Genomic DNA, 26,440 nt, shown 5'->3' with positions numbered 1-26,440 from the left:
TCGCCTCAAAAGACCAGGTCCCAACATGGAAACAATCATGGCCAACCATGCTTTGCAGACTTTGTGGACAGGTTGAAGAGTCCCTCATACACCTAGTGTGTATTTGCCCAGCTGTGAACAATTTGAAGCGGCATTATTTGCTTCAAATATTCCGCTCTTTTCAAGTCAGATCATGTCGACCGGCCATAATGCCACTACAGACCTCATGCAGGACAGCCAGATTTCGGCAGAAAGTTAGTTTATTATTATTAAAATCAAACACATAGCGTTCACATGAGTGTCGTTTTAGCAGCACGGCAACAAGTACACCTCTTATTTGCACATGGCTTTTAACCATGAAACAGAAGACTGTTAACATCTTGAAATTAAGGCACAGGATACTGGACAGGAATTTGAGGTCTTGTAATATCTAGTTTACATTTGTATCTTGCACATGATTTTAGCTATTCAAGTGAGGATTCACGCACATTTGCTTGTTTTGCATCCAATCATTGCAATGAAATCCGATGACCATCCTATTATCAGTGTCACATTGTATAGTCGTATTGCAATTTTGATGACTGTTAACATCCTGAAATTAATGCACATGATATTGGACAGGATTTTGAGGTCTTGAAATACTTAGTTCACATTTGCACCTTACACATGTTTTTAGCTATGGAGTTGATGATTCACGTACATTTGCACTTTTTGCTTAGTCATTACAATGAAATTTGATGATCAATTACAATGAGTATAGTCGTATTGCAATTTTGCCTATGATCCCAGGACATGATTTTAGATATAGGACAAAAGATGGTCAAAATTGAGAAATAATTAGCACATTGATTATTGCTGAATAATGTTGATGAATGTAGAACTTTGCAAAAGGGACATGTTTTAGTATCTGATCATTGTTTTTGACAAATCGATGATTTTATCACAAACTTGTAATAGTTTTAACGAACTACATGCAATAAATATCATTATCTTATCTTATCAGTGGAACGCGATCACAGGGTCTGTTAACCGATCTAGTGTTGGTAAACGGCCATGCTCATCTCTCTCTGCAGTGGTGGAACACACAAAATTTATGAAAAGGACAGCCCTTTATAGACCCGGTTCCAAAGACAGTACTAACAGCAGATGCGTCCCTCACTGGCTGGGGAGCTCATCTTCAGCACCACACAGTGCAAGGCCTATGAAGCCAACGGCAAAAGTTGCTCCACATCAATCATTTAGAGCTGCTTGCGATCTTTCTAACTCTCAAGGCATTTCAAACACACCTGGTTGGCAAAGCTGTCTTAGTCTGTACCGACAATATGACAGCCATGTACTTCATACAAAAACAGGGGGGGACACACACTCCCGAACTGTCCCACTTACCCCAGGACATTTGGAAGGGGGCCATTCACCACAAAATCTATCTCCTAGTGGAACACCTCGCAGGAGTGAGCAACCAGATTGCAGACGACCGAGGCAGCAAGTACACAAGTGGGAACTTCACCCTCAGGTTCGCCACCCATACTTTCAAAGTTGGGGACTTCCGCACATAGATCTCTTCGCCACACACCAAAACTCAAAATGCTAAACCTTCACCTCCAGGTACCCACACTAGTTATCCAAGGGCAATTCAATAAGCATGAACTGGTCAGGGATATTTGCCTACGCTTTGCCGCCTCTCCCACTCCTTCCAGCAGTGGTTTGGAAGCTCAGGCAAACATCCCTCACATTGACTCCTATTAGCTCCCACATTGGCCCGTCAACCATGGTTCACAACCATGTTGGAACTCACTCTGGTTCCACATCAAAAGCTGCACCTAACACCCAGTCTCCTGACACAGAGCCATGGAGAAATCAAACACCTAGATCCCAAACAACTGAACTTCGCGATCTGGCTCCTGAAGTCATAGTTTAGTTATCTGAACCTTCCACCAGACTGCATGAACATCATCAGGGAGGCCTGAAGGCCTACCGTTAGAGCCTGTTACGCAGGTAAATGGAAGTGTTTTGTTATTTATTGCAATAACAATCACATTAACCCTCTTGATGCTTCCATTCAAAACATTATCTGTTACACTTGCAGCAGTCAGGATAGACTTACTTATTTATTTATTTTATTTTTAGAGTTTTCTATAGCGCGGACCAGACCCGGGGAAGGGTATCAGAGCGCTTTACAATGTAAACACCATACAAAATGAAAACAATTTGCAATAGAAACATAGCATACATAAAATCAAATTTTGAGCAAACGGGTCGGGAACAGCGAGGGAGTCTATCGGAGGACAACAGGAGCAAGTTTTAGGGTGTATATCTGGAGAGGTCCGAGAGATAATTTACGGGAGGAATTTACACATAAGGAAAGATTTTGCTTCTTTTTTGAACAGAAGAGTAGAGGGGATTTTTCTGATGTAGGGAGGAAGCGAGTTCCATATTCTTGGTGCTGCTCCAGAGAATGCTCTGTCAGAGGTTTTTTTCTTTCTAAAGCGTGAGGGTTTCAGGAGTAAATTATCAGCACTCCTTGAATGTCTGATTCCTCCAGATAAGGTCAGTTTTTGGGATAGGTACTGGGGCGTATTGTGGTGAAGCGCTTTGTGGGTGATGCATGCCATTTTTAGGTGGATTCGAGCTTCAAACGGAAGCCAGTGAAGCGCTTTCAGGTGTGGCGATATGTGGTCAAATTTCCTGGATCCTGTTAGCAGTCTTGCTGCGGCGTTGAGACAGGCTTTTAATGGGGCGGTTGAGATTTTGGGCAGACCCGCGAGGGTAGTGCAACCGTACTCCAGTCTTGAGATGACTAGGGATTGAACTTCGGTTTTAGGTCCTGGTTATCAATGAAAGGTTTCATTTTCCTTAGATAGCTGAGGTGAAAACGTGCATTTATAGCAAGCAAGTTGATGTGTGTTTGCATGTTAAGGTTCCTGTCTAGAGTGATACCAAGTGATTTGGTGGAGTGAGTTTAGCTTGAGAAAGTTGGTTGTTAGCCAGTGGACGGTCTTCTCAAGTGCTATGTTCATCGATGTTATATCTTCAATGGAGGAGATCTTGATGTACAGCTGAGTGTCGTCCGCGTACATGTGGTAGGCTATGTTTGCCTGCTGTAGAAGTTCGGTTAGCGGTTCGACATAAAGGTTGAATAGGGTGGGGGATAGAGTAGAGCCTTGTGGAACACCCAGGGGGTTTGGTGATGAGCGGGAGAGATTTTTGTTTACCAGGAAAGATTGTGTTCTGTTTTCCAGAAAGGATTTAAACCATTGAAGGACTGAGCCAGATAAACCCATCCTATTTTCCAGTCTTTTTAGTATCTTTTCGTGATTGACCGTGTCGAAGGCTGAGGAGAGGTCGAGCAGGACTAGTAGACAAGTTTTGTTGCGGTCAAGGGCAAGGAGAGCGTCGTCCACTATATGTAGAATGGCTGTTTCTGTGCTGTGGCCGTGCCTGAAACCCGATTGGTGGGTGTTCAGAAGGTTGAAGTCCATGATGTGTTGGTTCAGTTGTTGAACACATTTTTCCAGGACCTTGGCTAGCATGGGAATGTTAGTTATAGGTCGGAAGTTGTTGGGGTCGGATGAGTTCGCAGTCGGTTTCTTTAGTATAGGGGTGACCTGGCCTGTTTTTAGGCAGTCCGGTATATGTCCTTGCGCTAACGAGGCGTTGATGATTTTGGTCCAGAGAGGGGAGATGGCTCGGTAGATGTGTGGAAGGCAATTTGAAGGGGCTGGGTCATTGAAGTGGTTGTTGAGTTTGGTGGATGCTAATGTTTTGGTGATGGCAATTGGGTCGTAGAGTTTGAAAGTGGACCAGTGCGAGTTATTTTTAGGGACAGGTAACTCGGGTTGATCAGGGTGCTTTGGGGTGTTTGCATTCGCTGCGGCCATGTTAAGCTCAAGTTGGAGGGAGTTTGTTTTTGCTGTGAAAAAGGATGAGAATTCTTCACTGCTGATTTGTGATTTTGCGGTCAAGAGAGAGGATTTAGCCAATTTGTTAGATTGTTGTTTTAGAATGTCAAAGAGTTTCTTTGGTCTGTTCTTGGCATTGTCTAGTTCTAATCTAAAGAAGTCTTTTTTGGATTGAAGAATACTTTTGTTGTAGGAGTTTCTAGCTTGCCGAAGTAGTTTGAGATGGAGAGGGGAGGGATGGTGTCGCCATTTCCGTTCTGATGATCTCAGTTTACGTCTTTCCTCATTAAGGGCTCCGTTAAACCAAGGGTTTTTATTTTTGTCTGGAATTCTTTGAGCTTAGGTGGGGCAGCTTGGTCGAAGATCTTGCTCATCGTGGAGTTGTAGTGGTCGGTGAGGTCACTGGCGTTGGATATGTTGTTGGGTGGGATGAGAACTTTTTCACAGCGAGAGGCTAGGGTGTTCCAGTCGAGGTTTTTTGTGTTTCTTACCCATTGTTTATTTTTGTTTTGTTGCCGGAAGGTTTTCCTGGTAGAGGAGGAAATGTTAAAGGTGATGATGTGATGGTCTGACCAGTCACAAGGGAAGATCTGGATTGATTCAATTGTGTTTTGTTTAGAGATGAGCCAGTCAAGAGTAGCACCTTTAGCATGAGTGGGCTTTGAGATAGCTTGGATCAATGAATGGTCAGCAAGGAAGGTTTTGAGGGCGTGGACCTGTTTGTCAAGGGGGTTTTCCCAATGGAGATTGAAGTCGCCGAGGAATATGTCGTTGGAGAGAGGGGTAGAGTTTGTTGTAATGATTTCCATAAGTTGATCTGTGAATACTGCGTTCTTGCCTGGGGGATGGTAGAGGATATGTAGCTTGTGGGAGTGGTTATCTGAGGATTTTACAGATATCCCAAGGTATTCGCAGGAGTCCATGGGTTCAGAATGAAACTTCGAAATGGAAATGTTGGATCGATGAATGCAGGCTAGACCTCCGCCCTTTTTGTGAGGTCTGTCTAGTCTGATAATGTTGTAGTTGGGGGGGACTAAAAGGTCTAGGAATGGGGAGGACGCTTCATTGAGCCAAGTTTCTGTGAGGATGATTATGTCTGATTTCATGTTAAGAGTGAGGTCAGCGATGTCCGAGGCGTGTTTTGAGGCTGATCGGCAGTTTAGGAGAAGGCAGGAGATCAGATTAGAAGAATTCTTTGAGGATTGCTCGTGATATTCCTGATTGGTGGGTACGGATTGGAGGTTGTTCAGGTTTATTCCTCTAAGTTTTGGAAGGGACGTTCTGTTTGGGTTTATAGGGACTGGGAGAATAGAGAATTCTTCTCCAATGGCGATGAGGTGAGCGGGACACTCGTAAGACAGAAGGAGGGATTGGATTTCCTGCTCTGTTGGGTAGAAAGAATCATCTACGGGACTGATGGGGCTCGTTGATTTTTCATACAGTACTAGAAGGGAGTGGATTTCCATTTCCGTTAGATAGTTCGGGAGTTTGCGCGTGCGTATGAGTCGATTTGACAGAGGTAGGGGGATAGTTTTTAATATATTGTTGAAAGGCGCAGGAGAGTGTTGAAGATGGGTGAGTTTGGAAAGGGAGTTTAAAGCCAGGAGAAGGATGCTTTTGATATCGAGAATAACGTTCTGAAGTTCACTGGATGTTCGGTAGGACTGGGTTAAGAGAGGGATTTCTTCAGAGGTGTGATAAGGAGGAGGATGCATGGTTGGTGGACAGGGAGGGCTGTGAGTGGTATTGCTGAGGGGTTTGATGTCTGTGTGGGTAGTGTGGTGGGAATGTGTGGCAAGGAGCGGGAGCGGGGTGGTGGATAATGCGAAGGACATGTGCCGGCTGGGGGCTATAGTCTGATTCAATAAGGGGGTTGTGTCGTGGAGTGTGACATCAGCGGTCTGTAGAGGGTTGTGGCAGAGGGTGTTGGAGATGGGGATAGGGGAGGTGGCGGCGTGTGGGGATGTGGGGGGGCGAGAATTGGACAGGACGGGATGGGTGTTGTTGGTTCTGGGAATGATTCCGTTGGGGGGTGTAGGTGATGAGAGGTTTAAGGGAGGTGATTCGTTGTGGCCTCTTTTGTCGGATCTGGGTAGGCGCGGGGAGCTCTGATCAACAGGATAGGTGGTGGGGGGTAGAGGATGGTCTTGTGAAGGATTGGATGGGGAGATGGTGTGGTTTTTTAGGGTGGGAAAGTATTTATCGAATAGTTCTAGGTCCTTGTTGGCTGCTTGAATAAGAATGGTGCCATATTTGTAGGAAGTTATGTTTAGGGTGGCTCTGAGGTTTGGTGCGGGTGATGTAGTTATCCTGGTTCCGTAGGGGATATTTTTATGACTGCGTATGGATAGTAGCTTGGAAAAGGTGGACCGCCATTTGGCTATTTTTCTAGTAAAGAATATGAGGTTATTGATTATGGCGCCTTGCTTGGTGTTGAGGGAGGGGTCCAGAAACAAGACATCAGGGTTTTTTCTGAGAAGGTTGTGCTTGAATGTCTTAGAAGCGCCTTTCGATAGGTTGAGGGGATAGTGAATGGCAAATGCATTGTTTCCATCAGGTAACATGTGTGGTCCGGCCATGATGTAGAGACCTTGGTTTAAGTGGCGGATTAATACAAGGTAGGATCCAATGAGGAAGAGTGTCGTTTAGTAGTGGGCCGTAGGATGTCCGACACCTTTGCGGGTGTTTGCAATGAAAATGCTATATGGACTGATTAGGATTCAGTCACCATGGTTTCGTATATTGCATTGGCTAGCCTTTACGCTGTCTTCTTATGATGCTCTTGAGATAGATCACTTTCATGATTTAAGGCATGGTGCTGCCGCTGAAACATTTGCGCAGATTCCTGAATTGCATTTCTGGGTGGAATCGGGAGTGGGGAAAGCCTTCGATATCAAGAAATCGCCATCTTAGGGTCAGGCATTCTTCCATGAGAGTTAAAGATTTAAAAAGATGCGATTACACCCTCCAAGTGGTGCTTTTATTGGAGTTCGACTAGTGCAGCAGCTCATGCAAATGAGGATAGAGATCCTTCTATCCTCCCCCTGCGGGGAAAGCTCTTAGATTCGCAGGAGGTCTTACCTCGTCATCGTGAGGCCGCCATTTTGGGGTCAGGCGTCATTCAAAAAGAGAATAGTAGTTTAGTTTAGGCATACCTTCCAAGTGTGTCAGATCAGTGCGCGCTGTAATTCCAGCAGGGGCCTGCAAAACGGGACCATCTCTTTCTCTTTACAGCGCTGGTCGGATCGTTGGTTCTAGAAATGTGTATCCTGCTACGGCGGCCATTTTGGGACAGGCTAGTCTCTCCACAGGGACTGTAATGTCGGCGTTATCCTTGCATCTTGAGATGTGTCCGGAGGGTCTCGAGATGTGGGCGTCCCAACGCTCCCCGATTGTCGAAGTCTCATCGTTCCAGCGATATGTCCGTCGGCGCAGCCAACGTCCTGAATTGTCACGGAGGAGGAGGGGATGCTCTCCGCTCGTCAGTGTTCCAGCGAACAGCCAGGAGAAAGGCGCGATGCGAGGCCAGAGGAATTGGCGGCCGACGAGGCAGGAGGCAGATGCGGGGCTCACCCCGTATGATCCTGGGACTCCGCGAGGCTGTTAGGGAACCAGGAGGCTCCGGACCTCACACGGGTCGGAAAAACAGCTGCGCGCCTCGTCGTCGTCTCCGGCGAGAATCCTCCATATGCCTACAATTTGCTGCTATAGCTGCGTACCTACAAAATAGGCAACATCTATCGCTTTTTTCAGAGTGCCTGTAATTAAAGCTTTCATTGAAGGACTTTAAGAGTTATAGCTCCAAGACTCCCACCTGCCCCAGTGTTGAATCTTAACATAGTCCTCACAAGATTAATGGGCCCACCCTTTGAAACTATGCATAGGTGTGAGCCACAGTTTGTTTCTTGGAAAACCGCTTTCCTCATTGCAATCACTTCACTAAGGAGAGTGGGTGAAATACTGGCACTAACCATAGAAGAACCATTTTTCCAACTGCATAGGGATAAAGTGGTTCTGCGCACCAACCCTAAATTTGTACCTGAAGTAGTCTCTGCATTTCACATAAATCAGTCGGTAGAATTACTAGTATTCTTCCCTCAACCGGATTCTGTTGCAGAAAGAGCTCTACACACCCGTAATGTCAGACGAGCACTCTTATACTGCATATAATCATTTTGAAAGACGAAATAACTTTTTGTTGCTTTTGCACTACCGCATAAGGGCAATCCTATCTCCAAATCGGGTATTGCAAGGTGGATTGTTAAATGTATTCAAACCTGTTATGCAAAAGCAAAGAGAACTTCAACTATACTACCCCCTAGAGCACATTCCACTCGCAAGATAGGGGCTACAATGGCCTTCTTAGGAAACATTCCCATAGTGGACATTTGCAAAGCTGCAACATGGTCTACACCGCACACATTCACAAAACACTACTGTGTAGATGTGTTGGCGAGACAACAAGCTAATGTGGGCCAAACAGTACTTAAAACACTAATCAAAAATCCGATTGGCCGCACTCTGCTAGTCCTACCAGCGTGTTACCCCAAAGAATTGTGGTCCATGAAGTAGCGTCGGCGGGTACGCCTATGCCAAAAGTTTAAAATGAAAATGAGTGTCGCGTTAGCCATCCCTGGACACGTGTTTCGAGGTAGTTGCCTCTCGTCAGCAGGGAGTAGGTATGTGTGTAGGGTTGCTGCGTAGGCTGCCAAAAAATATTCTCAGGTGAAGTACCACTCAAGGCGCGCAGGTGCGTAGCCATGGGCTCGTCAGCCCCACCGGCTCAAGGGAGCCTGAATATAAACAAAAATCCGATTGGCCGCACTCTGCTAGTCCTACCAGCCTGTTACCCCAAAGAATTGTGGTCCATGAAGTAGCGTCGGCGGGTACGCCTATGCCAAAAGTTTAAAATGAAAATGAGTGTCGCGTTAGCCATCCCTGGACACGTGTTTCGAGGTAGTTGCCTCTCGTCAGCAGGGAGTAGGTATGTGTGTAGGGTTGCTGCGTAGGCTGCCAAAAAATATTCTCAGGTAAAGTACCACTCAAGGCGCGCAGGTGCGTAGCCATGGGCTCGTCAGCCCCACCGGCTCAAGGGAGCCTGAATATAAACAAAAATCCGATTGGCCGCACTCTGCTAGTCCTACCAGCGTGTTACCCCAAAGAATTGTGGTCCATGAAGTAGCGTCAGCGGGTACGCCTATGCCAAAAGTCTAAAATGAAAATGAGTGTCGCGTTAGCCATCCCTAGACACGTGTTTCGAGGTAGTTGCCTCTCGTCAGCAGGGAGTATGTATGTGTGTAGGGTTGCTGCATAGGCTGCCAAAAAATATTCTCAGGTAAAGTACCACTCAAGGCGCGCAGGTGCGTAGCCATGGGCTCGTCAGCCCCACCGGCTCAAGGGAGCCTGAATATAAACAAAAATCCGATTGGCCGCACTCTGCTAGTCCTACCAGCGTGTTACCCCAAAGAATTGTGGTCCATGAAGTAGCGTCGGCGGGTAAGCCTATGCCAAAAGTTTAAAATGAAAAGTGTCGCGTTAGCCATCCCTGGACACGTGTTTCGAGGTAGTTGCCTCTCGTCAGCAGGGACCCAAAAGTTTCGAGGTAGTTGCCTCTCGTCAGCAGGGACCCAAAAGCCCCCTCCCCCCCAGGTTCCGTTTTTGGGTGGAGAGTTTACCCATTCCCCCGGGCACCTTGTCCCTTCCGGCCTCTTCCAACAACCGGTGGACGAAGGGGAGTACTGGGGGGGCAACTCCAACAGCTACAGGTTGACCACCGCTTTGGGAGATTACTGCTTTATAGTCTATGCAAAGCATGTGATCTACAGCTCACATGCCTCGAACGGATAACGTGACTCACCGAGTAAACATCTGTTCTTGTCATGTACAGCTGTAGATTCACATGTGCCCACCCGCCTCCACAGATATCTGTAGCTGCTGTGGTTCTCTTTAGTATACATACATACGCATGGACATCTCTATTCTACTGCTTCTAACTCCATTCTCACCCTCTGCGGGAAAACAATCTAGCAATGCCCATGCGCACTATCACCAAAAGGAGGAGTCACCTACCTTGTGACTGGAAAAGACTTCTTCGAAGAAAAACAAACTGCAAAAATTCGGACCCAACACTAGATGGCAGGAGTATGCAAAGCATGTGAATCTACAGCTGTACATGCCAAGAACATACGTTTACTGGGTAAGTAACGTTATCCTTCCTTCCATTAGATTTATGGGAGATCCTTGATATTCATGAATTGATAGTTTTGCTTGCTGCTTATTTGTTGATAGAATGTCAGCATCGGAGTGGGAGAGAGCATTACATTCTTTGTTAATCTTTAGAAGAAAGAGATATATGTTGAATAACTCAAATGGCAGGGTTGCTACTTCCATGATCTGTTGTGAGCCGAACAACAAGTGGCCCACTATGAATTAGTAGGAGAAAAGACATAAACAAAGAGAATATGAGGTTCAAGAATCAAGCAAACAGGATCTCCTAATTTATGTTGTTTAAGGCCACTTGATGCTTAAGAGGTATGAGCAAATATGTCTCGCCTGTGGTGGAGCCTTCAAAGAAATTAAGAAGAATAGCATTACTGACCAAAGTGAAGACGGACATTTTTATTCTTAGTTCTCTTTTTTTTCATTATGTATTTTTTTATTCTGGACCTCTGCTCTGTTCCTGCTGTCAGATCCCACGGCAGCCCCCACTGAAATCAAAATCCGTATCTTAAACAGCACTGCCATCGGCCTCCAGTGGACCCGCGTGCCAGCTACCTCCGTGCATGGGAATCTAATGGAGTACAGAGTGAGACTGCAGCATATATTTACATCTTTTTACAGCCCACCCATAACCCGGCAAACCCAAGTAACCATATATCTGCTAAACCTGATTAACCATCAGCCCACTGACCCTGAAACAGCTGTAATCTGCTAACCTTAAGATGGTGTATTGACCACAACCCATATCCTGAGGATGGCTAAAGCCTACCAAGCAGATACTGCACCTAGCAAACATATTCTTAGCTTTTATAATCCAAACTCCAGGTGGGTCATAGAAGATAAAAGTGGCATGATCACCTAGATGTGTCAAGGGTTGACTGCATGATATTGGTGTTCTTCAAGTTATCTGTAACTTTCAACACTCGCAACTATTATAGTTAGTCAGCTTTCTGATATCAATGGCAGTGAAGATTTTAGCGCGAGTTATGAAGAATTTGCAACAGAGAGGGGATGTCTGGAAAGTGGAGTATCACATAAATCACTACTCTCCCATGTTAGTAGCTCCGGCCCTGTGAATTCCAAAGACCTTGGCCTGGGACTCCATAGGTACTTGGATGATATTAAGCTTTATCTAGTATACTCAGATTAGCCCTCCTTGCAGATATTGCTGCAGTTGATGTTGAACATGGCACCTGGGTAGACTCCATTAAACTCAGCCTTAATAGACTGAAGACAAGAGATGTTTGAACCAGTGAACTGGACAAGACAATCTTCATTCATAAACCTTGAATGGTATTATTTTTGATTGAGACATTCCTGCTTCAGGAAAAACGAAATATTTATTGATTATGCTCAGTAGTCATTTGTCCCTTCATCCTTTCGTTAAAATGGCTGTATTATGACTACCATTCAGTGTCAAACTCTTTATTAATAAGGATTATGTCTGGATAGCTTTCTGGGTGTGTCACTGGGCTGGAGAAATGCTCTCTTTATGAGGGCCGGTGCCTTTTGTATAGAGGCTTTTGATTTATTCATGTTATGAATTAGCACATTAGTAGGGGCTTAGGCCTTCTGTGCTATGACTCTGTGTCTGGTTATGCTGTGAATGGTTAAATACCTGTAGAGCAGAATTGACTGGCCAAAGCCTGACAGCTGCTGTTGCTCCTTAGTTATGTTATAAAGTACTTGTAAAATTCAACTATCACTCCGAGGAGCATCATGGTGCTGTGCGGATCCCTAATGTACACAAGCAACGGGAACTGAAAGACTCAGATAAGGGATCTACATAGAGCGTCAGGAGCAGGAAAGATCCAGGATTTCTGAGCTTTCCAGAAGAGGGTCTCAGTTTGAATGAAACATAGATGGTTTGAGTGCAAATTCCAGACTTTGGTCCCAAGTACCGCAATAGTTTGGCCTCCCCCCCCCCCCCCACCCCACCCCCACCACTTGGTGATATACCTGAAATCAGGGGGCTTCAAGACATTTGTATTGGACGATCTGAGTGTGCATGTGTAACATCGCGAGCAAACCTGGCCCGAAGATAGATAGCAGGGGCCTATGGAATTAAAAGCTCTGAAAGTAATTATTACGATCTTGAAAAGGACTCTTTTCTGGATGGGCAACCAATGAAGTGCTTTAAGAGCAGCTCATGAGCTTCTAGGCCGTTTTAATACTAATCGAGCGGTTGCATCATGTTTAATTTGTTTAAGACCAATTTATTGGTTCCTACGTAGAGGCTGTTGCAGTAATCGAGTCCAGATGTGATTAGGGTCTCTGCGACTGCCCTTCTAGCCGTGCAGGGAAGAAGATCGAAAAATGTTTCAAGTGATTTTTTCAAAAGAAAGCATGTCCCAGCCACTGCTAGGGATTGCTGGTGAAAGGAAAGTGCTGAATCGAATTTCACCCCCGGTTCTTTACTTCCTTCACTGTGTATCCTTCTCACACCCAAGGCTCAGCTGCCTTCCCTCTGGTTGCCATGCAGGAGGGGCTCCACCACTTTTGCATAGTCAGCCTTGTGAGACCATTTCATGTTTTTTAACCAATAATCTGCACGTATTTTTATGGGGCAATTTTATAACCTTTAGTTCACAGCTCAAAGGAATTAAATTTTCAGCCTGTGGAAAGGCTGTAAGGGTACATACAAATGTCTATTACCTGTTTCCTGATGGAGAATCAGGCCTCCCAGAATTATGCTTTGGGTATTGGATGCATCATATCAATGAGACATCAGTAGTTCACCTTGTGGGTGGAATTAACTCAATGCCACTTTTTGCTGTAAAGCGATAATCCCTTGGGCTGTCCACTGAGGTATATCACTGTCTGGTGGTGCTTTTTTGTAATAGGTCTGTGCAGTGGCAATTTACACAGTGTGTCTAGCCGACCTCTCATTGTTTATGTGGGACAAGGTTTACATAGCATGCCCAACCATCAAATGTATTCCTCAGGCAAACGTGATGTGGCAGATGGGTTCACAGTAACTCACACGCTAGTAATCATCACATTTTGCTTCATACCACTTCTGTCCAGGGTGATATTTTTTCACCACAGTGAATCCGTCTCTACTCTGTGACCTATTTTTAAAAGATTAAAGGCTACTAACAGCGTGGTCTTGAAGGCAGAGAAGTCTGAGCACTGTTTGGTTGGGTTCTCTCTAGCTTCACGTGCTTGCAACACTTCTTGGCCATGTGGCCTGTGACTGGTGAGGCTTGAAGGTTGGTAAATCTGATAGACTTCTAGGCGCAGATTCCTTACCTCCGATTATCTCCAGGTGTCAGACTGGGGCCGGAATTTTTTGTGAGCAGTACCCCTGTGTGCCGGTAGGTGGCATCGTTTGGTTTGGCGTGGTGACGTCTGCATCATCTGCACCGGAAGTGACGTGTGTGGGCCCTATATAGGCATCACCCCAGCGCGCTCACGTGAGTTCTTTTCTTCCCGCACCAGTCAGCGCAGATCGGGAGAGAGCTACCCCTAGTTTGTTTTTCAGTGACCTTTTTCAACTTTTTGTCAAGGTCTTTGTGAGATTTGTCTACTGGTGTGGCAGGATGTCCACTAGGAAGGCCTGCTTATAGCTTTGTGACTCCTGTCATTGGCAGATGTTGGTGACGGACCTGCATCTTGTTTGTCCTTTGGTGTCTCTAGCGTGACCACGATGCGTTGACCTGCGTCGACTGCTGCGCCATGCACCCAAAGGCTTTGAGGGAGTGGTCCCTCAAGCTCCTTGTCACTGGACATGCAACGAGGCAACAGTCTTGATCCCAGTCGAGAGGAAGGTCCTGGCATCAGTCAAATAGCCCAAGATCCTCGTTTAATTCAAAGTTGTCCTAGGGTAGGTCCCACAAGAGAAAGAAAAGTAAGAAGTCGTAGAGGTCTTCGTCTTTGCCCTGTCTGTCGAAGTCATCCGATGAGCTGAGGGAGCGTCATCATTCAAGGCATGGCTCCGCAGTTCACCTACGCCAGCTCCGCTCCTTCCCGAGTTTCCGGAAGCTTGAGTGACCCCCGCCCAAGTGAGTTATAGGACGCCATGCACCTCATATTTAGTTGACCTATTCCCACTGGCATGGCTTTGTGCCCTGTAGGTTTGGGAGTGCCCCCACTCTGGTTCTCTGCCAGCGGCTCCACCCTCAGCTCCAGTCGGGCACTGTGGATCCACGGATGGATCTGGACCAGTGCCAGCCATACCACCTTGACCTTCTCCGGCCCCGATGCAAATGCTCATGGCACCCTCCGGCAGTGCCGTCCCCATTCTCATCCCTGAGTTCAACACGGAGCCAGAGGGGCGTTCCCCGCTGCTGAACCATGCCTTCCAGGCCAGAGTCTGAGCCCTATTTTTCTGGCCTGGGACTCGGGGAGCATTGGGAGGGGTCACTGGACCCCGAAGAATACCAGTTCCTAGACCCCAACATGGACTGGTGTGAGGAATTGGCAGGCATCAGCAGACTGGACACATCTCCAGATACTGGCATGCCTTCTTTCTCTACCATGGCTACGGAGGAGGGGGCTTCTTTTGCCATGGTGATGAAAAGGGCGGCCGAGGTCCTGAACCTTAGCCTACCCTCAGTGGCAGTCAAACATCTTAACAGAGGTTTTTCAGCCAGGAGTGACCCCCTCAGAACCACTGCTCCCATTTAGTGAAGCCCTAGCGGACATTTTGCTTGGAACCTGGTCCAAGCTCTGCACAGGGGCTCCTGTGAACAGGGCAATTGCTTGCCCCCAGGGTCCCCATTTTCCTCACTCAACACACTACCCCAGAGAGCTCGGTGGTCCAAGCCTCCACTTCCTTGTAAATCCTGGTGCATTCCCTACCACCCCTCTGGCTAGGGAATCAAAGAGGCAGGACACCTTAGGTAAGAAAATGGTTTCTTCCATGAGCCTGGCACTGCGGCCCATGAACACTGCATGCCATTTGACCGTTAATCCTATTCCTTGTGGTATTCAGTTGTGAAGGTGTTGCCTATGGTCCTGGAGTAGGCCTGAGCCATACCCTCTCAAGCTATGGCTGATGAGTGAGATGCATCCAAGCTCACGATTCGATGTGGGCTGGACAGGAGCGACTCGGTGGGCAGAGCTGGTTCTTCGTCAGTGGCCTTACGGCATCACGCCTCACTGAGAACAACTAGCTTTTCAAGGGATGTCCAAGTGTCGCTTCTGGACATGCCCATTGATGGCCCCCATCTCTTCAGATACAAGGTGGACTCGGCGCTGGTGTGCTTAAAGTATAGCAGAGCTGCCAAGTCCATGGGCCTTTCCATGGCCCCTTGCCAACTCCAGTCTGCCTTTTGCTCCTTTTGTGGCCACAGAAGGGGCTTCAAGCCGCGTCTTTACCAGCCCAGCCACCACAAAGCGTAAGCTTTCCAGGCTCTGCGTGGCCAAGGGGACAGCGTGGCTGGGGCAGCCAGAGGTCAAGCCAGTCCACCACTCCAGCAGCAGTCTCCAAACCCCTTTAGTTTGCCCTCTTAACCATCATGGACACCCAGTGGGAGGTATGATATGCCATCACCTACCCCACTGGAGGTCTATAACATCAGAATGCTGGGTTCCTCTGATTGTCAAGGGGCTACTCCCTCCCCTTAATGATTACCCCTCCAACCATGACACCCACTTGGTACAGGCTGACTGAGGACCATCTCTCCTTGCTCCGCCAGGAAGTGATGGCTCTCCTGGCCAAGGGTGCCACAGAAAGAGTGCAGACACCAGAAATATGCTGTTTGTTTTTTCTGCCTCTTTCTGGTGCCCTTAAAGGACGGAGGCCTTTGTCTTATCCTTTACCTGTGCCCTCTCAATCTTTTCCTCAGGAAGGAGAAGTTCAAAATGATCATGCTCGCTCAAGTTCTATCAGCACTGGACCCGGGAGACTGGATGGTAGCTTTGGACTTGCAGGATGCATACTTCAATCCTGCCTGCCCACCAGAATTACCTGCGGTTCATGGTGGGCCACGAGCACTTTCAGTTCGCTTTTGGCCTTACCAGTGTACCTTGGGTTTTCACAAAGGTGATGGCAGTGGTTGCAGCTCATGTGTGTAGATCAGGAGTGCCAATCTTCCCTTTCTTGACGACTGGCTGTTTTAGCGGGCTCGCCCCAGGCTGTCTTCTCCCAACTTCAGACTAAGGCAGACCTCCTGCACTCACTGGGGTTTACTATAAACGTGCCGAAGTCACAACTGACTCCTCATAGACGCTCCCTTACATCCTGTATGGCGAGTCCAGGGTATATATATGATACCGATGTTTCAGCCTCTAGCCTGGATTTCGGTGAGACTCGGAGGCTTCTGAACCTCATAACCTTCTCATCCTGCTTGTGACACATGCCTGCTGGCATATGTGTGCTCTGTAGTGGGACCTGAAGTTCTAGTGTGTGCAGCATCAGGGGAATCTCTCCTACATGGTCCAGATCATGGGGGCAAGTGCAAAAGATCTGCATTGGAGATTAACAAACTGCACTCGGGTCAGCGGCAGACCCCTCTCTCTTCCCCAACCAAATCTGACAGTGGTGACAGATGAGTCACTTCTGGGATGGATTGGTCATCTGGGAGAGGTGGAGATCAAAGGCCTCTGGGCTTGTAGGAATCCGGACTTCACACCAACCTACTGGAGGCAATCCGGCTGGCGTTGAAAGCCTTTCTGCCCTCTATCAAGGGAAGGCTAGTTCAGGTGTTCACAGACAGCAACACCCCCATATGGTACTGCAAAAAACAGGGCAGGGTGCAGTCATGATTCCTCTGTCAAAAGGCCCTGTATCTCTGCACATAGCTGCAATGTCAAGGCGTTTCTCCGGTGGTTCAACACCTTGGGGGCTTTTTGAACACCAGGGCTGACGAACTCAGCCGAAGATGCCTAGCGGATCACGTGTGGCGTCTCCATCCAGAGGTGGTGCAAGGTCTCTTTCAGCAGTGAGGATAACCTTGGTAGGATCTGTTCACCACTGCTGATAACGCGTAATATCAGCGGTTTTGCAAGCTGGATTTTCCAAGACAGCTCTCACTCTGAGGCGTTTTTCGTCTTGAGTGGAGCTCAGGCCTCCCCTACGCCTTTTTGCCCATTTCACTCCTGCCCAGAGTTCTCAAGAAGATCAGGAATGACCGGGCTCAAGTCATTCTTATGGCTCCGGACTAGGCTTGGAAAGTTTGGTATGCTGAGCTGTTGAGCATGGCGATTGGTCCTCTGATCAGGCTGCATTTTCGGGAGGATCTTCTGTCGCAGTAGCAGGGGAGGGTTCTCCTCCTGAACCTGTCAACGCTCCGCCTTCATGCATGGCGATTTAGCGGCTACAGTTTATTTCTTTCGATCTTCCGCCTGAAGTCTGCCAGCCAGGCGTCCTTCCACCAAGACTGTATACACCTGCCTTTGAGACATGGTATGAAGAGAAATGGAATTACCCTCTTTTCTGCGGTTGCCTGATCAACCATCCCTCTTCAAATCCCTTATTGTACAAAGGTTCTTGAAAGGTTTGCAGCATGTTTCCAATGTCGCCCTTCATCATTGTAGGAGAGTAGGATCTGCTTCTTATAGTTACCCCCACTTTTTGCTGATGTAACACTGTTTTCGACTTAGACTGGGTTCCTGAATAGCATGATCCCAGTCAGACTATCTGCTTTCTCCTCTAAATTGATAGCATGTACTTTAGGTACAGTCCAGATTGGATTCTGGGGTCCCCTTATCAGTCCCTAGTATATGGATACTATGTACCCAGGGCCTAGGTACACCAGAGGCCTCACAGGGGCTGCAGCATGTATTATGCCACCCCTGAGAGACCATTCAAAATGGCACTACAGGTCTTCTACAGCAGCCTGTGTAAGGTGGTGCATGCACCCCTTACTTAGATTAAGGTTCACTATATCTATCCTAATCACTGCACATGTAAACCTTTCAGTCACCCCATGGCAGGCCTTATCAATCCTGAAGGCAGGGTGTTGGGGTTTATGTGAGAGGGTGCCCATGCATGAGCAGAGCCCCTCTGCAGCCTTCGGAACCTATTTTCCGGGGTTGTTTGTGATGCAGCCAACCATATATATTTAAGTGCATTATAACCTCGCGGTAAATGCTAACTTTAAAACGGCTGCACGGAAACATGTCTTGTTTGGTGTCAAACACCCTGGAATCATACCTCCACATCAGTAACTGGTGTGGGAGGTATGATTCCTCCCTTGTAGAACCACTACTGTGGGTCACCGGTCTACCCGGTCCCAGCTTTCTCGCCATGGGCATCACAAAATGGATGCTGCCAGCCACAGACACGAGTCTGCCCTCCTGCTGCTGGACAAAACTCGAGCAGGGGAAGGCCTGACAACAGGTTTCCTGTCACAGGGAGGTGTGACCACCTCCCAGACAGGCTTTAGTGTATTGGGGCTGGGTGGGTGCACGCTGAGAGTGCTTTGAAGTCTGCACTGGGGACACATTTGGTGTCCCTGTGCATAGTCCAGCTCAAACTGATTGCAGGAGCCATCAGCTCCTGCTAAGGAGCGAAACTGGACAAAGGACATGGGTGTAGCCACCCCTCTGTCCTGACCCTCCCATAGGTGGGTCCCCAGAATTTGTCCCACCCCTTCCTTGGATATAAAGTAGGAACCCCTGACTACAGGACTTTAGATTTTACCTGGGCTAAACTCTGCTACAGAAACCAAGTACTTCGACGATCTACACTACGCTGGATGACTGAAGAATCTCCCTTGGAGTAAAGGAGTTACTCCCCTGCAAGGCAGGCATCTTTAACGCATCTGACCGGTTTGCATCTCCCGAGCTCCTGAGGGCTCCGAAGATTTCTGCAACACAGGAGGTGGGTTCCCAAGGTCTCTGAGGTTGATCTGTGCTCTCAGCAATTCTGAGGCCCTTATCCCTCGCGGGGACCGTGCAACCTGAACCCCTGTGCACCTCGTACATTTGCAGCAGCATACGCTTTTTGGCGATCCCTGAGGCTGTGCTTTCGGCTATGTGTAGTCCTGACCCCGAGCTGTAATGCCACCGAAGATTTCCGGCCTACACTCCACGAGTGTTCCGTGGACTGGTATTTTGTGATTCAGCTCGAGGTCCCTTCGTGATCCCTGGTCCGTTGACCTGTGGTTCCCTGTGAAGGTAACTTTGACTTTCCGTGGGCTTTCCTGGTTGCTCCAGACGTGCCCTGACTATCCATAGTTTGGAGAGTCCCAAGGACCTTGCTGGTCCTCACCGAAGCATCTTTCCTCTGCCCGCGTGGGTTGCAGTTGCCAAGGCTTGTTGGTGTTCAATCCGGACACTGACATCCCCAGCACTCGACATTCTTCGTGGGAAAGCTCACCTCCGGACTTAGGTCGTCGTCAACATCTCCTGGTCCCCGTGGCGGCAGAGTCAAGTTTCACATCTTGTCACCTGAAACACCTGACATCGGTGGGCATTCGTCTATCGTGCCCCTGGTCACTGTGAAGTGACCTAGACTCTGTCTAGGTCACTTCAGGTTCTTCTCATCTCCGATCCAGGCTTGGATCACACGGGACACTTTTCATCTTCCCGGCAGCAGCACTTTTTCGCATCATGCCATTGAAAACGACGAAGGTTTCTGACATCACTTGACCCCTATTCACCCGGCTCCTCTGGGATAGGTAACACGGGTACCTCGGTACTCTCAAGGGTGCTGGCCTTAGAACCATCTATGTTTAACTGGGTTTGCTTAAAGTCCTCTCCGAAGTGTCCTTAATCTTTAAATTTCCAACCGCGACTTTTCCAGAGAGTTGTATGGAGCTCGCGCCTGTGTTCACACACTGCACCCGTCCTCCAAGGGTCCCCTGTGTCACTACCTTGGGTGGTTCCTTGGGGTCCCTGCAATTCTACGTGCTCTAGGCACTGTGTCAAGTCAAGTCGTGGTTGTTATACCACTTTCTTAGTATATGGTTTGTTCTTCCCCTGGAGCCACTGTGTATTGTGATATTTACTGTTGTTCTAGTGATTTAATATTGTGTCCTTTGTTCTCTAATCTCATAAAGAGGTTAGTAGAGAGTGTTTAGTAATAAATACATATATTTTATATATTCCTTGTGTGTTTCTCCTTTCATTTGATCATTCAGGAGGTTATGATCTGGTAAAACAAGCTGCTTTACATTCCTTCGAGACTTAGCCTGAAGGCTGCTCTCCATAGCCACCACTAGGATAGCTTTCAATAAAGGTTGTCTTTAACCTAATCCTCAATAAGGGTCGTTTGGACTGGTGCAAGGTGCCCACTTTAATTAGTGGACAGCATATACCAGGCCAACTCCTCACAATCATGTTATGTTATGTTGTATAGTCTCATAAAGTGCACTATCACCCCACGGGTATCCTGGCACTAGTTTACATTAGTCCTACTGTTCGCACATGTTACCATAAAGAAGACAGATGTATGTGAAAGATGGCTTGTCTATGTTACACCCTTGGGAAGAGCCAGGTATTAAGCTTCTTCCTGAAGTGTAGAAAATCTTCTGTTTGTCTGAGATTGGATGGAAGTTTATTCCATAGTCGAGCAGCTGCAGAGCTGAATGCTCTTCCTCCAAACTTAGTTGTTTTGAATCTGGGCATGCTAACCAAATTGGCTGCTGAGGATTGAAGGCTTCTGGTCAGGGCGTACCAGACAAATTTTCTCTGCAGTGGCACAGGCCCAAGTCCATGCAAGGCCTTGAAAACAATGCAGAGCGATTTGAACTGTATCCTCCGAGTTATTGGGAGCCAGTGAAGCTCTTTGAGGGACAGAGAGGCGGCTGATCTGTGTGGTCTCTTTAGAGCTAGCTGCTCAGCTATTATCTGGATTATTTGAAGATCATGCTTTAGTGGGATCTAATTCTGGTCTTGACTTTTCTGATGTGCGCTCCCTTTGAACCATTGCACAATTGTGCTCTCAGGCTCCTTACCATCAAGAATGCCTTTCTGAAGGCAATAACATCTGCCCGGAGGGTCAGTGAGCTTCAGGATTTGTCATCCAAACCTCCATACCTGAACATCTGTCCAGACAAGCTGATTCAGCTCTAGTGGAAAGGATACAACTAGAGCTTCCTTTCTGCCAAAAGTGATCACTGCTTTTCATGTTGGTCAGTCCATCACTCAGCCTACTATGTACGCTCTTCCTCATCTCTCCCAGGAAAAGGACCGGCTTCACTGTCTGGACCCAAAAAGATCGTTATCATTCTACCTTGACCACACAAAGGAGTTCCAGGTGGACAACCAACTCTTTGTGGGGTATCTCTGAACGAAGAAGGGAAAGGCATACAGGAGCAGACTATCTCCTGATGGATCATGCTCAGCATTAACATCTGCAACGCATTGGCCAAGAAGCTACCTCCTGAGGGCTTGCATGCTCATTCCACCAAAGCTAAACCTGCACCCATAGCGTTCGCATATAGAGTTCCGGTCCTGGACATATGCCAGGCAGCAACATGGGCGTCTCTGCACACGTTTTTCCAAGCACTACTGCCTGTACGCTCAGGTCCATAGGAATGGGCATTTAGCCTGTTCGGTACTACAAGACTTTCTAATGTGAAATTGTCTTGCAGACCCACCTCGTGGGGAGGTATTGATTGGGCATCTATTCTAAGGTAAGGAATATGCGGCTAAAAGTAAATATGCGGCTAAAAGTGACTATCAGACAAGTTACTTACCTTCAGTAGTGTCTTATCTGTAATAGAGACTCTTCCTTATTGACCCACCCCTCCTCCCTGTTCTGCGAACAGATTTCTAGGGATAGGGATTTTACTTTTCAGGGCCCTGGTTTTCCACACCAGTAGTTTGAGTTCTTGGTGGTTCTGCCCTCCTGGCATGGAAAGTTGTGAAAAGAAACGTCAGCGCACTAGGGTGGCATCAATATAGGCACTGCGCACGTCACTTCCGGCATGTCCAACGATGCTACGCGGAGCTGAACAATGCCACCTAACAGAGTACAGGAGTACTGCTCACAAAAAATGGAGATAATTCTAAGGTAAGGAATCTGAGGCTAGATATAGTCTCAACCAGATAAGGCATTACCAAAGGTAAGTAACTTGTTCTTAAAGTGTATGAATGTGAGAAGTGTCCCCATGCTGTGCTGGAAAACTGTGTATGAAGGTGAGATTATTTAGTGTGTGTGTGTGTGTGTGTGTGTGTGTGTGTGTGTGTGTGTGTGCACGTGTGTGTGTGTACATTTGATGTGTAAACTGCATAGTGCTTTTGTGCAGTTTTATGTGTGAGGGGCAATAGTTATGTAATTTTTAGGTGTGTGCAGCTCCGTGTGTGTGTAGAACCTGTGTGTCTACATGTCTTGTGTGTGTGTGTAGTTGTGTTTCGGTATATGTATGTATATAATGATGAGTGGTATTGACTTGTTGTCAAGGGCTTTATTTGTTGTGCAGACATTTTTTTCAGATTATATTTTGATTATACTTAGGTTGTGTTACTCAATGGGTTTCTTTGAAGTTGTTCTTGATATTCTGAATTATCATTCTCCTATTCAGATATTTTACTTTTTTGTATTTCTGAATGTTTTGAGAGCTGACTTTTGTGCACATTGTTGTTAGAATGCCCATACTTCTGTTACTTTATTTTTCAATCTGAAAGTGGGAAGCAACTCAATACATAACATAACATGCGTATTTGTAAAGCGCACGTTCACCCAGAGGTCTCTTGGCTCTGAATAGCAGATGTTCATTGTTACCCAATTCAATGGTACTCATTTTATCGACCTCCGATGGATGAAAGGCTGAGTGGACCGGCCGGGATTAGCACCTGTGACCATGAAGTCGAACACAGGCCCCTGCAATAGACGCATTAGTCCACTGAGCCACCAGACCCGGCCCTACATGTGCAGCTTGTCATGCTCTTGAGTTGTCTGCCAAAGGTTTTAGGAGTGTCTTTGATTTACACTAGTGTGGATGATGTAAGCAATACAGATATTTCTAAAGCGTGACAAGCTCCTTACTAATGCCCATATCCACCTCCTCTTTCTTGCCCCTACCCCTCCCATTGTTTTCTCTGCCTCTTCTTCTTTTTGTGGGTTGGTAATAAAGCATCTCCTGGTTTAGGAGTAAAGAAGAAAGATAGCTTCCTTATTATTTCCTCTGTCAGACCTTTTGCCTCTAAGGCAGTCGTCTTCAAACTTTGGTGCCCCTCGCCTCCACCCGTGGGGGGAAAAAAACTCATCGCGCCCCCTCAGAATTTTTCACAATTCTGATCAATTGGCAATGTTTAAATATGTCTAGACGTATTTAAACATTGCAGTGAAGTTTTGTTACCATTTTAAATTTGCAATCAAATACATGATTGCCAAACATAATATTCTGGTCAGGCAGGCCTTACTAACGTGTAAAAGTATCCACAATTAGAGTATTAGAAATGTGGGTGGGTGGTTTGAAAAATATTTCCTTCCCTTATGACACATACTCCCAGCTAGGATACAAATAACAAAAGATGTTAGTGATGGCCGATTGCAGAGCAGCTTTCTGCCGCTCCTATTTTGTTTTCTGTTTAAAACGATGCACAGTTATCAGCATAATGCCCGCCTCCCTGTTTGAAGACCCCTGCTCTAAGGGATGGTGTGCTGAAACAATATTTGATTGTCAGAGTTTGTGTATATACACCTTCGATAACTTGCTGATGCCCCTCACCTCCTCTAACCTGACCTGCAGTGGCCTAACATTAATCCAATAACGGGAAATGCCCCAGAAGGGCTGCAGATTTATTTGCCCCCCATTTTGTTGAAGGCCTACTTCTGGCGTGAGAGCAGCCTGCTGAAGAACTTGTGGGTATCCAGGAGAAAGCAACATGCTAGTTTTATCGGTGACCGTCTGCGTGGCATGGTGTCCCACCTGGTGCCATACAGTAACTACAAACTGAAGATGACAGTGGTGAATGGACGTGGGGATGGGCCGCGGAGTGAGGTCAAGGAGTTCACAACACCTGAAGGAGGTAGGATTGAATTAAAGCATTGTACCTAGGTGTGTTATTTCTGTTCCTCATCGCTGAGCAAGAAGAAAGGCCACCAGGGAGAGAGGCACTGTCACTATAGAATACTTTGTTTACAAAGTGACTTGAAAGTTAATGTTTATAAAGGATCCAAACTGAAAAACATTGTACAGATCCTACCATAAAGATTAGAAAAAAACAATTACATTTTCCATTTATTGTCTTGCTTATGTCCTTTCCTAGTGTAGACATATATGCTGCTTTGAGGGAAATAGTAGTTACATTCTTGTCTTTGACAAATATGTTCTCTCTGGGGACTCCTTAAGCTAAACCTTATGCTGTTTCTAGTTGCTGCAAATATGGTTTCTCCCATGAATCAGTCTGTACCTCTGCTGGAGGTCATGGAATGAATGGGTAAGGAAAAACTGCCAGAAAACTTCACATGCTCATTCCGTTATGGAATTAAATAGTTTTGCGGAAAAAGAAGAGTGTACCACATTTGGAGGTGGAAATACCTGCTTATTTTTTACCTAACATGGTTTCTGCAAGTACCAAGGCTATCTTTTCATACGCAAGAAGTACAATGTGGTGTTGAATGGAGGATCCTTAGACCTGTCAGGATGATTGTCCATTGTAATATCACATCTCAAGCACATGCACTCATAATTAATGCCCAGTGGTGAGTAAGTATCCTTTGGATGTGAATGGAGACAGTACAGATGCCGGAAAACTATTGTTATAGGTAGGTAAGTTTTCTATTCTTTATGGCAGGCCATTGCAAGGCTATTTATATTTGTTATGTTATGTAATCTTATCTTACGTGGGTGGTTACATTACTTAAATGTTCATGTTTGGTTTTGTAATTGGGATAGATTACATGACATTTGCCATTGTTATGTTGCCTTCAGTGCAGAGAAAAAATAACTTTCCCTTCACAGATAAAAAAAATTGCATTTATAGAAGACCCAGTGCATGAACCTTTCATATATAAAAAAAAAAAGTTTCTGCACCATTAAACATGCGACTACCAAGGCACATTTCCCTTGAAGTCAATTTGGCTCAATCCTAACTGCTGTTTAATGAAGTGCATGGGTATCGTGCTCTTGCCGTCTGAGGGAGAACAACACTTTTGCAGCTGCAATCTTCCGTTTCTTTAATCTGTGTAGCAGGTAGTAGTCCCAGATATGCACCATTACTGTTTTTGAGTGGAGACAAATCTAATTTGATGATCTTTTACACACAGTTTGCAAAAGAGTTAAAGGAACCACTTGCTCCAAGTACTCAGGACAAAACGTTTATTACTGATGAAGATTAGTGATTTCCTTTGATATTGTGTTCAAAAAATCTACCCAGGATATTAATCAGCTCCAATGTGTGGAGGCATTTTCCAGAGTAGGGAGGCACATGAGTAGATGAGTACCAGCCACTATAATCTTTAATTTAGTAGCAAGAAACATTACTTATTTGCACATGCCATTCTGCTGTCTAGGTCTTGAGCTTGGAATTGCATCTTGTTCACTGCCAACTCCAACTTTAGATTGCACTTATCTGAATTGGTAGAGCTCTATTTGAAACTGCCCTTTGCAAATCCATCTATCTCTCTGAATGAGTCATTTAAAGAACTTATCTTTGTGCAAGTATGAAGATAAAGATTGATCAACAGTTATAAAACGTAATGCTTAGACCACAAATTGGAGAAGTCTGAGGTTTCTCATAGAAATGTTGTGCCTTTTGAAACTGCACGTCGCTGCCTGAGATTAAACTTCAGTGTAACATTGGAAAAATAAGGTCCTGGATGCAAGACAAATGCCTCCAACTAAATATTTAGGTATGTATACAGATATTTGTAGAGCGTAAACCTAGCTATAGAACAATTGAATGAAGAACGAGGGCAGAAGCCCTGAGTTACCATTCAAGATTGTTTACAATAAAGTAGTATGTTTATGGGGAGTGAATTCTATCCTGTTGAGATGTAGTGTTCTCTACAGGCAGAGATAATATGTCCTCACTTTTCACTCCTCACATGCTCAACTTTAATTTAACATTTTCCACCAAATTTGAGAACCCCTGGGCAAACGTGGAGTAGCGATTCATTGGGGCAGGTCGAAGGCACCAACACCGACCTTACGCACTGTCATGAACAACTATCTGCATTCTGGGAACTAATGCCACCAAGCTCTAGACCCCGAGACATCTGGGAACCCTTTACTTCATTCCTCCTCTGTAGAAACCCAACCCCTGCCATTATGGCAGGACACTCCTTGTCTGCAGAGGGAGCCATTTGTAACTCATAGTGTGATATTCAATGGCCAAAGCTGTTATAGACAGTCAGCTCCCTTGTCACCAGCGTCTAATGCATACACAGGTGGGTAGTACAGATGTCAACCCACGAAATGCAGAGAATGTTCCATGAATGTGAATGATATGGCCTGCTGTATTGATCTGTACAATACGTGCTTATTATGTAACTGCATTCG

At 46.3% G+C, this 26,440-nt stretch overlaps 1 protein-coding gene across 2 annotated transcripts in view; it reads left to right on the top strand.

Moving 5' to 3' along the window:
* Window positions 1–26,440, top strand: part of NFASC (neurofascin) — a 1,241,670-nt gene that overhangs the window by 1,022,339 nt on the left and 192,891 nt on the right. The window contains exons 23-24 of one of the 2 annotated variants that reach the window (XM_085627634.1): window positions 10,568–10,683; window positions 23,762–23,966. The exons of the other annotated variant lie outside the window; for it this stretch is intronic. Of the exons in view, the coding sequence (XP_085483760.1) occupies window positions 10,568–10,683; window positions 23,762–23,966 (321 nt within the window). The remainder of the gene's footprint in view (window positions 1–10,567; window positions 10,684–23,761; window positions 23,967–26,440) is intronic. 2 annotated transcript variants of the gene reach the window in all.

The sequence above is a fragment of the Triturus cristatus genome, chromosome 1_1 (genome assembly GCF_964204655.1).
Source record: "Triturus cristatus chromosome 1_1, aTriCri1.1, whole genome shotgun sequence".
NCBI classification, from domain to species: domain Eukaryota; kingdom Metazoa; phylum Chordata; class Amphibia; order Caudata; family Salamandridae; genus Triturus; species Triturus cristatus.
This window is presented reverse-complemented; position numbering and strand designations above follow the sequence as displayed.